The sequence below is a fragment of the Microcaecilia unicolor genome, chromosome 7, assembly GCF_901765095.1.
Source record: "Microcaecilia unicolor chromosome 7, aMicUni1.1, whole genome shotgun sequence".
Lineage (NCBI taxonomy): Eukaryota > Metazoa > Chordata > Amphibia > Gymnophiona > Siphonopidae > Microcaecilia > Microcaecilia unicolor.
In genome coordinates this window covers 70,541,655-70,556,490 of record NC_044037.1, presented here as the reverse complement: position 1 = coordinate 70,556,490, position 14,836 = coordinate 70,541,655, and the positions used below count along the sequence as shown (strand labels likewise).

Genomic DNA, 14,836 nt, shown 5'->3' with positions numbered 1-14,836 from the left:
TCCCAGCCCTAACTTGCCTCATCATTCTACATATGTACAATTTGACTTTTGTTATATTTTCTTATGAAAAATATTAAGATTCAAAATTCTGAAGATATTTCAGAAAGAAGTTGTTTGGGCACAGAAGGAGACAGAAGCAGAAAGAGGACCAAAATGAAAATACATTTGACTGTCCCCTTCACATTCTAAAATGGTTCTACGGTGAGGCAGGGCCAAAATATCAAAGTGGCTGGACATATTGGTTTTTCAACTTCTCAGGTGCGTCAGTCAAATTAGTACAGTATTCTTTTACTTGTGTTCTCTTATGCTTTGTCGCCCTCTCTCTAAATACATTTTGTTTCATTTTACTAGAGAAAACACTGTAAGAAAATGCTCAGCAGAGGCAGGCGAGAGGTCTCTCCAGTACTGGAATCAAATATACAGAGTTCTGTCGCTCTCTGTAATGCTTGACATGAACTTTGCCTCATTTCTCTATTTCATTATATAAAAAGTATTACAAAATCTTATTTCCTTTTCAAAAAAGGCGTGCTGGTAGGCATGCATTGGCACATACTGCACATATGCCCACATACACCTTTTACAACGATGCATTTTAGAATCTCCTAATGCATCCTTTCTCTTTCCCCATCACCATTTTAACCAAATCCTTACCATCTTTCCAGACTAAGTTGAACAGATCCATTTTTTTAAGATCCCATTTTCTCTTATAAGCAAGAAGAAAACTCATGCACTGCAACAAACCCTTTCTCATTGGAGCCATCCAGGAATTAACGAGAAAAGTGCGATGAAGTACAAGACTGAAAAATTAGTCGGAAAACAAAATTTCAAAATCAAATTACACTAGCAAGAATGAAATGGATGTCAGCCTATTCGTAAGCATTGCACATTCAAAGGTAACCTATTGTCCCTCCCCCTCCCCATTCTTGATTCTTGTTTAAAGGTTTTTAAAAAAATTTCTGCATGGTTTTTTTTTGTTTTTTTTTTTCCATCTCCTTTGTTTCCTGTTTTTTTTTTGTTTTTTCTTTTTTTTTTTACAATGGTGAAATTATCCTGTAAGAAATCAAAAAAATGCATTTGCATTGAGAAAGATTCCCTCTCTCTGTATTTCCTGTGTGCTGAAAGGGAACAAAAATGTCAACCCTCACTGCCCTCCCTCCCCCCGAAAAAAGCACTCCCATGTGTCATTTCCCGAGTGTCTTTTGCTCTCTTCTGGAGATGACAGGTATCAATTTACATAGTATAGCCAATAAACCAGGTTGAAAAATCCAAATGTGATAGGAAAAATGATCCTAGACCACTTGTCAATGGTGCTGACATCAGTCAGGTCTGGGATTTTGAGCTTCAACTTGGAGGAGCGCCGACGCAGGCGGCAGTTGGCACGGTTGCGGGCCACAGTAGCGGTCAATGGGGCATGACGGTCCAAAGTGGCATGACCAAAGCCATCCCGAGAGGTCAGTTGTTTCCGGAACTGAATTCCTGAGCTGTCAAAGGACATGACGGAGTTTCTGGAGTCACTGACACTACTTGCCACTTCAGAAGGCATCAGCTCATTGTTCATGTCTAGGGTGCTCAGAAGAATGTTGCCATAGGGGTCCACCTACAAAAGACAAAATAATATAAAAATGAACCTGTACTAAATGCTTGACCTTGGGCAGAAGAAAATGATAAGAAAGAGAAGAGAATGATAGAGAGAACAATATGGTACGGCAGAGTTTCCATAGGCATATTGATCCTGGAGAACACTGGATATTTTGCAGATTATGATACATTTTGACTAATATAAGAATAAAGCAAAGATAATGCTGAAGAAGAGATGTTGGTGATCTCAAAAGCTTGTATATTTCTTATGTTCGCCAAAAGTCAGGAATTACAGTCTGTAATGAATTTTATTCTTAGTCTAGAAAAGGGAATGGATATTCGTTGATCAGCCAGTGGTAAACATGTGGAGGGCAATTCTATAAGTGGGCACCTCCATTAAGCAAGGACACACAGTACGATCCTAAATTCTATTATAGAATACTAGCATAAGTCAGTAGAGACATGTCTAACATTTAGGTACTTGCACGTATTGCAGCCATAGAGGGACACGTGTAACTTACAGTATTCTGCAAGTTAGCTTGTGAATGGGAGCTCCCTTACGTTCCTCCCCTGTGTACATCCCCTTTGCACTTAGATGCTTTGCACGTTACACATGTTGGTGCAGCATTCTAAACAGTTACACCATAGGCAAGCTATCAGATTTCATACAGCAAAGTAAAATGGATTTGCCCCCATAACTCCTTCTGAATACTGACCTAAATGAAATCATGTAACATGCTCAACCTAGAGGAGACAAACCAAGAGAAAAAAAAGCATAAGGAAGAGAGACAGAAAGAAAGAAAGCATGAGAGAGACAAATACACAAATATAAGAGACAGCAACAGTGACACAGTTACAGGGTTTCCTTACAAATGGCAAAAAAGAAAGAGTAACAGGAGGAAACTGAGTGCATTTTTAAAGTAGGACAATACTATAAAAATCAATGAAGTCATAAAGCCATAGTCTATTGTAAATGTCATTACTAATGTCATTTTCAAAGCGATTTAAGAGGACAGGAGAGGCTCAGGCTTGCTTAAATCACCCAAAGTTGCCCAACTGCCAATATTCAGCGGCACTTAACCAGGCAGTGCCACTGAATAGCGGATAAATCCTTCTTATCTGTTCCCTTCTCCACTACTGCCAACTCCAGACTTCGCGCCTTCTGTCTCGCTGCACCCTACGCCTGGAATAAACTTCCTGAGCCCCTACGTCTTGCCCCATCCTTGGCCACCTTTAAATCTAGACTGAAAGCCCACCTCTTTAACATTGCTTTTGACTCGTAACCACTTGTAACCACTCGCCTCCACCTACCCTCCTCTCCTCCTTCCTGTACACATTAATTGATTTGATTTGCTTACTTTATTTTTGTCTATTAGATTGTAAGCTCTTTGAGCAGGGACTGTCTTTCTTCTATGTTTGTGCAGCGCTGCGTACGCCTTGTAGCACTATAAAAATGCTAAATAGTAGTAGTAATAGTAGTAGTAGTGGCTCTGACCAGCCCAAAAAATGTGGGGTCAGGGGCGGTACAGGGGGTGGCATTGGGGAGGACCTGGAGGTTGTATGGGTGCTGACAATATTCAGTACTCACATAGCCAACCTGGTCAAGTTAGTACAACTCAAAAGCTGTCCTAACTTGGTCTGTGCAGCTACATGGGTCACAGTAGTGAATTTCAGCCCTACAAAACAGCCTGCCTCCTTCCCTTCCCCTTCCCCATCCTGCGCCAATAAGCAACCCCTCCCCATGGAATGTCCCCATAACCCCCTGCCTGTATCCCTGGTGGTACAGGAGCAAAGCCCAATCACTCATGTCCCTTGCAGTTATCTCAGAAAATGCTGGGGAGGTTGTGGGTTGTGGGGACGTTTCTTGGGGGGGGAGGGGGGTTGCTTACTGGCATGGGATGGGTAGAAGGAGAACAAAAGCAGGTGAGCTACTTTGGGTGCTTGGGGGGGATATATTTTTAAAAGTTATGTAGGTCTTGCCTGATATCTAATTTAGCCAGACTTGGTCAGTATTTAAAAACTGTTGACCGCTACTGGCTGAATATCTACTCTATTAGTGTTTTACCATGACTACTGTGGCAGAGGCTAATCCCTGATATATATTTTTTATCATTACATGGCTCCATTTCTTCACCAAGTACAAGTGAACATCCTACATAAACAAGAGATATTAAAGACAAGGATCCAGTAGAAAGATATTGTTTTTGGTTACTTTCAGGCTTATTTTCGAAAGAGAAGGACGCCCATCTTTCGACACAAATTGGAAGATGGGCGTCCTTCTTACAGGGTCGCCCAAATCGGTATAATGAAAAGCCGATTTTGGGCGACCCCAACTGCTTTCAGTCGTGGGGACGACCAAAGTTCCTGGGGGCATGTCGGAGGATTTGGGTGTGCCTAACACATGGGCGTCCTCGACCCATAATGGAAAAAAAAGGGCATCCTTGATGAACACTTGGACGACTTTACTTGGTCCTTTTTTTCTTATGACCAAGCCACATAAAGGTGCCCGAACTGACCAGATGACCACAGGAGAGAATCGGGGATCACCTCCCCTTACTCCCCCAGTGGTCACTAACCCCCTCCCACCCTCTATGCCAGCCTCAAATATCATACCCAGCTCCATAACAGCAGTATGCAGGTCCCTGGAGCAGTTTTAGTGGTTGTAGTGCACTTCAGGCAGGTGGACCCAGGCCCATCCCCACTACCTGTTACACTTGTGGTGGTATATGTGAGCCCTTCAAAACCCACCAGAAACCCACTGTACCCATATCTAAGTGCCCCCCTTCACCCATAAGGGCTATGGTAGTGGTGTACAGTTGTGGGGAGTGGGTTTTGGGGGGCTCAGCACCCAAGGTAAGGGAGCTATGCACCTTGGAGATATTTGTATATTTTAAAAAAAATTTTAGAAGTGCCCCCTAGGGGCCCGGTTGGTGTCCTGGCATGTCAGGGGGACCAGTGCACTACAAATGCTGGCTCCTCCCACGAGCAAATGCCTTGGATTTAGCCGGGGTTGAGATGGCCGCTTTTAGTTTCCATTATCGCTGAAAAACAAAACCAGCCATCTCAAACCCGACGAACTCTGGCATTTGGCCAGGCCAAACCGTATTATCGAAAGGACTCACCCAGGAATCTGTCAATTTTTCAGGGCTTCTGTATGGCAGCAGTTTCCATCTGCTGTCACCCTGGTCAGCACAGTCCTTTAAAATGCTACCTCTGACCTCTGTGGAAGGGTGCTCCCTAGTGGTGATACCACTAGGGGGGCAGAGGTGCCATTTTGGAAGACTGTGCCAACCCGCTGTCAAACAGAAGCCCTGAACTACCATTTAGAGACCCCTGCGGGAGTCCAAGGGGAGATTGGGGTGAGGACAGGGTAGGGATCAGGGCAGGTTTTGATGTTGGGAGTTGGAGTTTGATGCTGAGGGATCAGGAGAAGTCAGGTTGGGGATCAGACATTGAGGAGGATTGGTGCAACAGGAAGTAAGATCTGGAGGCACTGGAAGATGGCAGGAAAGCTGCACTACCACCATTAATTGCAGCCACACTATTGGCAGTCTTGACAGCTAGTGCACAGTAACACCCCACGTGTTAGCTCTCAGGGTAGGCCACTCCTCTATGCATCCTGGTTCCTACATGATTCCTACCCATTCCCACATTATGTGGTTAGCATGGGAATTTTTACCGCAGAGCCTATCAATGCATGTTAAATGTTAGGCCCCTGTTTACAAAGTTGAGCTAGCGGCTGGTGATGCAGTACTGCCGACACAGTCCATTCACTTTGAATGGGCTGTGTCAGCAATGCTGCGAGGCTTGGTAAACGGGGGGGGGGGGGGGGGGTGTTAGTGTGGATCCACATTGCGTTTAACATGTAGTAAAACCCATGCTAGCAGCTTAATGCAGCTTAGACAAAAGGGCCACTTAATTTTTTTGACCTATCAACGCATATGTGTTTTCTCTCAGGGAATCTGCGAGAGGAGACTTCATTAGCAATACTAAACCTGTTTGTGTGAGATAATTATGTATTAGAGCTGAGTTCCTTCTATAGCATAGAGTTTTATGTAATTTATTCAGTGAAAGGTAACAAATCAAAAACTGAATTCATTACAGAATATCCTGTCTATATATGAAAAAAGGATACATTTTAATTGAGTAAACAATCTTATTGGAATTTCTTCTAGAGTTGTTTGTCCCAATAACAGGGTCATGCCAAGTACAGCAGATTAGAGGAATTTAGCATTTTGTTACAGTACTATCTTGGGATGTTACTGCAGTAGCCATATCCTAGATCTATAACAGCAGGAGACTCCTAATGACTATCAGCGGCATTTTCGAAAGAGAAGGGCGCCCATCTTCCGACACAAATCGGGAGATGGGCGTCCTTTTCTCAGGGTCACCCAAATCGGCATAATCGTAAGCCAATTTTGGGTGCCCTCAACTGCAGTCAGTTGCAGAGATGACCAAAGTTCATGGGGGCGTGTCGGAGGCATAGTGAAGGCGGGACTGAGGCATGCTTAAGAGATGGGCGTCCTCGGCCAATAATGGAAAAAAGAAGGGCGTCCCTGATGAGCATTTGGTCGACTTTACTTGGTCCATTTTTTTTCACAACCAAGCCTCAAAAAGGTACCCAAACTGACCAGATGACCACCGCAGGGAATCAGGGATGACCTCCCCTTACTCCTCTAGTGGTCACCAACCCCCTCCCACCCTAAAAAAAAATATATATATATTTTTTGCCAGCCTCTATGCCAGCCTCAAATATCATACCCAGCTCCATGACAGCAGTATGCAGGTACCTGGAGCAGTTTTAGTGGTTGCAGTGCAATTCAGGCAGGCGGACCCAGGCCCATCCCCCCCTACATGTTACACTTGTGCTGGTAAATGTGAGCCCTTCAAAACCCACCACAAACCCACTGTACCCACATGTAGGTGCCCCCCTTCACCCCTTAGGGCTATGGTAGTGGTGTACAGTTGTGGGGAGTGGGTTTTGGGGGTGGGGGTTTGGAGGGCTCAGCACCAAAGGTAAGGGAGCTATGTAGCTGGGAGCAATTTGTGAAGTCCACTGCAGTGCCCCCTAGGGTGCCCGGTTGGTGTCCTAGCATGTCAGGGGGACCAGTGCACTATGAATGCTGGCTCCTCCCATGACCAAACGGCTTGGATTTGGTCGTTTTTGAGATAGGCGTCCTCGGTTTCCATTATGGCCAAAAACCGGGGATGACCATCTCTAAGGTCGACCATCTTGTTTTGATAATACGGGTTTCCCCTCCCCTTCGCCGGGACGTCCTTAGAGATGGGCGCCCTTAGAGATGGTCGTCCCCGTTCGATTATGCCCCTCCACCAGGCCTACCTTTAACCACTAAGCACTTAACTGGTTAGCGTTGAATATCAGCTTAACTGGTTAAGTTGCTGTGGTCAAAAGCGAAACCAGATATTCAATGCCGGTCACGGGATACAGGTCGGCATTGAATAGCCGGTCTGAGCATCGGCATCGGGCAATCGCCACACAGCCTGATGCCGGCTGAATATCTGGGGGTCTGTATGGAAAACTAATAAAATGTTGAAAAATAAATAACAGTGGCTTCAAGTTTGAATCCACACCCCATGCTGCTGCATTTAGAGGGCCCTACAAGTGCCCAAATTGCCAAACAGGCTTTGATAAGAAATTTGAACATATATTGAAATTTATTTCAAAGCACAAAAACTTGTTATGTAACTGCTGTTATGTAAAAAGTGTTATGTAACTGCTGTTCGACAGAGCGCCTTGTTTCGGATAAATCTTCCTGAGGAACAGTTAACTTGCAATGGTCTAGATTTGCTGTACTCTTTCTGATTTTAAAGAGCAAGCCACGATTTTGAAGCACCAAATTCAGAAAATAGAGGACATCCTCACAGGGCTATACTTAATGCATATCTCAGGGCATTATATGCTAACCCGGATTTATTACCACAAGATACAGCAAAGGATACATTGAGTAAACAATTTCTACATTGGCTCTGAACATTGCCCGAAGCATGCTGCCACGTTCTGGTTTTGTTCATTTTTTATCAGGCTAAAGATGCTATTATGAAACTCTTTTTCCAAGCACAGGATACTCATTTCTATGGGGGAAAAAAAATCAAGATTGACTCAACTTAGGAGGAAGCAATTTTTGGAACTCAGGCAGTGTGTAATATCACTTGGGGCTTTGTTTCGATTAAGATTTCCCTGTAAATATTTAATTTCCTATCAAAGCCATAAGTATGTTTTTAATGATGTTTCTCAGTTAATATTTTTTTTCTGGAAGGGAGAGGTATCTCAATTTGATTAAGTTTAAATGGCTTTTGCATCAGTTATTTCCGGATACTAAGGGCTTCTATTACAAAGCCACACTAGTGATTCCAGTGCGGCAAATGAGAGGAAGCCCATAGGAATTGAATGGGCTTCCTCTCATTTCCCATGTGGGAATCACTAGCGTGGCTTTGTAAAACAAGTCCTGAGTAGTATAAGAGGAAAATGCTCTGTTACTTTAAATTTTTGCTTTAAAATGCCAGCTTCCTATGGCTTTCTTAATTTTTGTTCCTTTTCCTGTTGTGGACTATTATCCTCTTAATATATTTCTGTATTCTTTATTAATGGATAGATATTTTCTTATAATTGTTTGTTATCTATTCAGAGAAGGCTTTCTTTGTTGTAAACTTTAAAAGTAATTAAAAAAAAACCCACTGGAACATTCTGGAACTTAATTCCACTTTTTTTGAGGGCTCCTATATTACGTTTTCTAGGGGAAAAAACTTGGTTATTTGGTACATTCCAGATGCTCTTCAACAGCTTCTGAGTCTATTTCTCAGTGGGGTCATACCTCATGTGGTCACTATAGCATGAGGAGTGGCCTAGTGGTTAGGGTGGTGGACTGGTCCTGAGGAACTGAGTTCAATTCCCACTTCAGGCACAGGCAGCTCCTTGTGACTCTGGGCAAGTCACTTAACCCTCCATTGCACCATGTAAGCCACAGTGAGCCTGCCATGAGTGGGAGAGTGCAGGGTACAAATGTAACAAAAAAATATGTCCTACAGCCCTCAAATGTGATCAGTGGGCACACCCTCAAAGTCAAGAGACATAGAAATGAACACATTTTACAACTTGCAAGTCCACCTTTGTTTTATATGTCATCATATGTCCTTGAGAGATGATTTTGTGGGATGCACTATTTGTTGAGTTAAATCTAGGCTCATTGAACATTGCAGTCATATCAACACTGCATCTGTGTTTTCTCCTATGGTCCCTCATTGCTTAGAAAAGGGTCATGTGTTCACTGATTTATGCTACTGAACAAATTCCTGCCGTATATGAGACGGACAGGACGTTTTGTCTCTCTATATCAACAATATTGGATTTTTGAACTTTAATCAGTAAAACCTTGTGAGTTAAACAATTCTACTGAATAGTCAACTATAGTTTGATTGTTCAAGTCTGCCATTGATAAAGTTGTTTTAATGATGCCATCTTGTTTTCCTGTTCTTTTGGAAGATGGCGTGGGTTCCCAATTGATCCATTTTCTAGGATTCTTAGCAGATTGGCCATGTAGATATCCCAGCAGAGCAGTAGGGCAACCTAGGATGCACTTATATTGCATGCAGGGCTTTTTTTTGAGGGGGTACTTGGGGGTACTGAGTACCGGCACCTTTTCCATTGTCTGCTAAAATTGACCCACAGACCCCAGGTTTTAATGAAAGAGCTCAGGCTCTACACACCAATTCTGCCTTGCCAAAGATTCTGTGACTGGTTGCAGGGGGCCTGGCTATTGAGGGGTGGGACCCTCAATGATCTCCCCACCCCTGAAGAGTGGCCTAGCATTTGAGTATTGGCCCCTTTTTTGCTAGAAACAACACTCTGATTGTATGGTAAGCCCTCCAGGAATAGCAAAATATGTATTGTATCCAACTGTACACTACTACAATAGCCCTTATGATTGTAGGTGTCACTTATATGTAGGTACAGTAGATGTTTTGTGGTTTTTGGAGGGCTCACACTTTCCACCACAAGTATACCAGTTAGAGTGGGATATGGGCCTGGTTCCCCTTCTCTACAGTTCACTGCACCAACCACTAGGCTACTCCAGGGACCAGCTTGCTGCTTTAAGGGGAATGCCCTTTATATCTGCTGTTATCATAAAGCCTGGTATGTACTGTCACTTTCACTTCTTGGGTTTTGGGAGGGGAATCATGCCTTCATCTCACCAGTGGTCATCTGGTCAGTTTGGACACATTTTTAGTGCTTAGTCATTGAACAGATCTAGAGAAAAACATTCTATTTTTTTTTGGCCTGGATGTTTTGTCCATGTTCCATTATCACAGAAAAATGTCCACATCATATGCCCGCCCTAGTCCCACCCAGAACATACCTCCAACATGCTCTCTTCTGACTTAGATGAACTGCAGAGAAAAGATTTCAATTATGAGTTTCAAAAATCATGATTTGGACGTTTTTCCGAGAAATACGTCCATCTGCCACTTTATGCTGTCTTTTGGACATTTTTCTGTTTCGAAAATGAGCCCCATAGTTATTTTGATTTTGTGGTTTGATATTGGGGAAGAGTTTTTCTATAGACAATATCCCCTTGAATTCTATATAGGTTGCTCAAATTTGCATACCCAAATTTGGGTGTGATCCTGAGTTGTACGTGCGGCTAAATTGGATAATGACAATCAATTATTAATATTAATTGGCACCAATTTGGATTGTGGGTGTATCTTTGTATGTTCTATTCTATAAAACTGCAACCCAAAATGGGGGGTGGCCATGGGAGGGGCATTATGGGTCAGGGGCATTCTGGAAATTTGTACAAGGTGTTATAGAATACTGTGGATGTGTGCACAAATTGGGCACCAGAAATTACACCTGGTTTCAGCAGATGTAAGTGCTGGTGCTAGGCGCTATTCTATAAAGGATGCTCAAATCTGAGTGCCTTTTAGTGAATAGTGCTAGGCACCAATTTCTTATGATACCCATATTTGGGTGCCACTTACCAAATCTGGTCCGATATGTTTTTACTCTTCTTATCTGGGTTTTTGTTAGTAAACTGCACTATTTGTGACAGTAAATGTATACCGAACACCATTCAGGACTTAGACGGGCTTTCATTTAATATAAGAGTTATACATTCTATGCCGGGATCCTGGAGGTTAATCCTGTCCTTCATATAAGGGCTATAATGAATAGTATATACTCTGTAGCTTTGGTCAGTAAGAATGGGCCTGGGATAGGGCTTACACAAAATGGTATACAACAAATGGCTTGAGATATGTACAGACTGTATTTTATGTTATTTGACATTTAAAATGCAAGTTTTGGGGCCTAGAAATTGCAGCCATGATCAGAGCAAAGTCATTACCATAGGGAGGCAATTGATTATTTACTTGTTCCAAAAATACAAAGACTAGAGGACACTCGAGGAAGTTACATGGAAATACTTTTAAAACAAATAGGAGGAAATATTTTTTCACTCAATGAATAGTTAAGCTCTGGAACTCTTTGCCGGAGGATGTGGTAACAGCGGTTAGTGTATCTGGGTTTAAAAAAGATTTGGACAAGTTCCTGGAGGAAAAGTGCATGGAGGGGCATAATCGAACGGGGACGACCATCTCTAAGGGCGCCCATCTCTAAGGATGTCCCGGTGAAAGGGCGGGGAAACCCGTATTTTCGAAACAAGATGGGTGTCCATCTTTCGTTTCGATAATACGGTCGGGGACGCCCAAATCTCCACATTTAGGTCGACCTTAGAGATGGTCATCCCCGGTTTTCGGCGATAATGGAAATCGAGGATGTGCATCTCAAAAATGACCAAATCCAAGTCATTCGGTCATGGGAGGAGCCAGCATTCGTAGTGCACTGGTCCCCCTCACATGCCAGGACACCAACCGGGCACTCTAGGGGGCACTGCAGTGGACTAACTGATGCACCAACTGAATGGAAAAAGGCATGCAGTGGTCACTAACCACCTCCCACCCCGACAAAAACAACTTTAAAAACTTTTGTCTTTTTTTTTTAGAGTATGGGTGAAGGATGTCCTTCGTTATGCCTCTGTAATGGCAGTTGAGGACATCCTTTGCTATTTATTTAGATTTTGCTCATACCTTTTTCAGTAGCTCAAGGTGAATTACATTGAGATACACTGGATATTAATATGCCTCCGTCTCTGAAATGGCAGTTGAAGATGTCCAAAATGTGGATGTTTGTGAGAAGGATGTCTATGCCTGCTATGCCTCTGACAACCCCTTTATTTATTTAGATTTTGGATCACAAGTAGCAACAGTGGGATTTGAACCTGCCACCTCTGTATTGCAAGACCAGTGCTCTAATCACTAGGCCACTCCTCCACTCCTTTGAAATTTGGCCATCCATGTGGGGGGGGGGGGGCAGTTGAGAACGTCCAAAATGTTTGAAAAAAGGATGTCCACGCCCTCGTTATGCCTCCGCTGACACACACATACTCCCCCCCCAGGGACCTGCATACTGCCCCCTCCCACAGGAATGGTCAAATTTCAAGGGAGTGGAGTGGAGGAGTGACCTAGTGGTTAGAGTACTGGTCTTACAATCCGGAGGTGGCTGGTTCAAATCCCACTGCTGCCACTTGTGATCCAAAATCCAAATAAATAAAGGGGGTGTCAGAGGCATAGCAGGTATGGACATCCTTCTCACAGAAACATCCAGGCATGGACATCCTTCTCACAAACATCCACATTTTGGACTTCTTCAACTGCCGTCGCACAGACGGAGGCATATCGAAGGACGTCCTCAACTGCCGTTGCAGGGATGGAGGCATAGAAATATCCAGTGTACTTGAATGTAACTCACCTTGAGCTACTACTGAAAAAGGTGTGAGCACATTCTAAATAAATAAATAGCGAAGAACATTCTCAACTGGAGGCATAGCGAAGGAGGTCCTTCACCCATACTCCAAAAAAAAAAAAAGACAAAAGTTTTTAAAGTTGCTTTTTTTCAGGGTGGGAGGTGGTTAGTGACAACTGGGGGAGTCAGGGGAGGTCATCCCCAATTCCCTACGGTGGTCATCTGGTCATTTAGGGCACATTTTTGTGGCTTGGTCGTAAAAAAAAAGGACCAAGTAAAGTTGGCCAAGTGTTTGTCAGGGATGTCCTTCTTTTTTCCATTATCGCTTGAGGACGCCCCTCTGTTAGGCACACCCCAGTCCCGCCTTCGCTATGCCTCTGACATGCCCCCAGGAACTTTGGTCATCCCCGCAACGGGAATCAGTTGGGGATGCCCAAAATCGGCTTTTGATTATGCCGATTTGGGTGACCCTGAGAGAAGGATGCCCATCTCCCGATTTGTGTCGTAAGATGGGCGTCCTTCCCTTTTGAAAATAAGCTAGATAGTGTACTATTGTGACAGACATGGGGAAGCCACTGCTTGCCCTGGGATTTGTAGCATGGAATGTTGCCACAATTTGGGTTTCTGCCAAGTACTGTGACCTTGCTTGACCACTGTTGGAAACAGGATACTGGGCTAGATGGACCATTGGTCTGACCCAGTGTGGCTACTCTTATGTTCTAAATTCACTTATACAGAATTTTCTGCAACAGGTTTCCACAGCAGGTCACCTAGCAAGAGGGATTTTGATGGCAATGTCTTAATTGAGAAGCAGAGAGTAAAAGACCTGGCACTCAAAAGTTTCAAGGAAAAATGTCCCAAAATGCTGGGTATATATCCTTCATTTTATTGTCATTTTGAAATAAATTTAATTGAGCACATGCAAGCTGTATATAAGTCCACAAAAAAGTATTACCGGTGTAATTTTCCTATACACCATTCTGTAAGAGTGCACATAGGTGCAATGGGAGTAATTCTATAAATGGCACCCAAGGTTAGGCACTGGGACGATCTGCGCCAAATTGGCATTCTGCAAAGGGCACTGTACATGGAGTGTCCTTTATAGAATACTAGTTTAGCATGGGACTTGCACCTATCTTTGGGCGTGGCACTTACTCCTGCTGAAACCTGGTGTAAATGCTGGCATGCAACTAATGGCAGTTGGGTGTGTAATGACACTACAACCCAAATCAGTACCAATTAACACCAATTATTCATTGCAAATGACTCATTAACTAATTAAATTGCATGTGGGTCTGGGATATGCATCCAAATTTTGGTGACCCATATAGAATGCGGGGGATAGCATGTAACTGCCACCCTTATATGTGCAACTTCTAGAATACTGTTAGTCACATTAGACTAGATTCTATATATCATGCCTAAAAATTTGGTACCGAAACAAAACATTCCTAGGCATATTCTATAAAGTATTCCTAAATGTACGCATTCTTTATAGAATATGCCTAAATTTCCACAAGGTTTATAGAATATGCCGAGCGCCCATTTGCATGACTAAATTTAGCTATGGGCAGTTATACCAGCACAGATGCCTAAATTAGGGGCAGAGTGGGTATATTCTATAACAACGCACATAGATTTTAGAAATTCTGATGACCCTCATTCCACTCCCATAATCATGCCTCCTTTTCAACTATGCAATTTAGAATTTATTCAAATCACGTTGTAGAATACCACTTAGACAGTTGTGCAAGTAAATTCTAATTAATGCCAATTAGTGTCAATTGTTAATTGGCAATTATCAGTGCTGATTGGCTTGTTAACTAATTACGTTGTGCATGAAAATCCTGAATATGACTGGATTTGCATGCATAACTTAAGTCACTCTATATAGAATCCAGGGGATTGAATACTGCACTTAGACATGCCCATGGACTCCTGCCATTGACCTGGCCTAAACTGCTGTGCCTATATTTAGACTTATTAATGTATATTTATGCTAGTATTCTGTAATGGAATTCAGGAGCCCAGATAACATTATTGAATAGACACTCTGTGTGCAGCACTGGAGCACCTAAATGGGGGTGCCAAGGTATAGTTTGCCTCTACGTGCCTAACATAATCCATAGGAGCATAATTTATTGCTTGGCCTTTTTATTCTTATGATGTGAGAACCATTGGGTGAACATTCAAGTACCATGGTCAGCACTTAAAAAAAATGTGAGCTAAGGCATTTAAATTTATCCTGTGTCTACCATAGTGCTATCTATATGTGGACAATGTTGATTGATGCTGTCTGTATGGATCATGGCAATATTCAGCTGCTAGCCCTACAGCTGTGCTATTTAAATTAGGACAACCTCTTTTCTGCTGCTGTACAAAAAAGTGCTTCTGAGAACTGACCAGTGTATTTCTCAAACTGACATGAAGTTAAAT

At 43.0% G+C, this 14,836-nt stretch overlaps 1 protein-coding gene across 2 annotated transcripts in view; it reads right to left on the bottom strand.

Annotated features, from left to right (window-relative positions):
- Positions 1–1,225: 1,225 nt before the first annotated feature.
- The window catches only part of LOC115474265 (gamma-aminobutyric acid receptor subunit beta-4), a 318,482-nt gene continuing 304,871 nt past the window's right edge, over positions 1,226–14,836 (bottom strand). For both annotated transcript variants that reach the window (XM_030209660.1, XM_030209661.1), the window contains exon 9: positions 1,226–1,597. In XM_030209660.1, coding sequence (XP_030065520.1) covers positions 1,226–1,597 — 372 coding nt within the window. The remainder of the gene's footprint in view (positions 1,598–14,836) is intronic.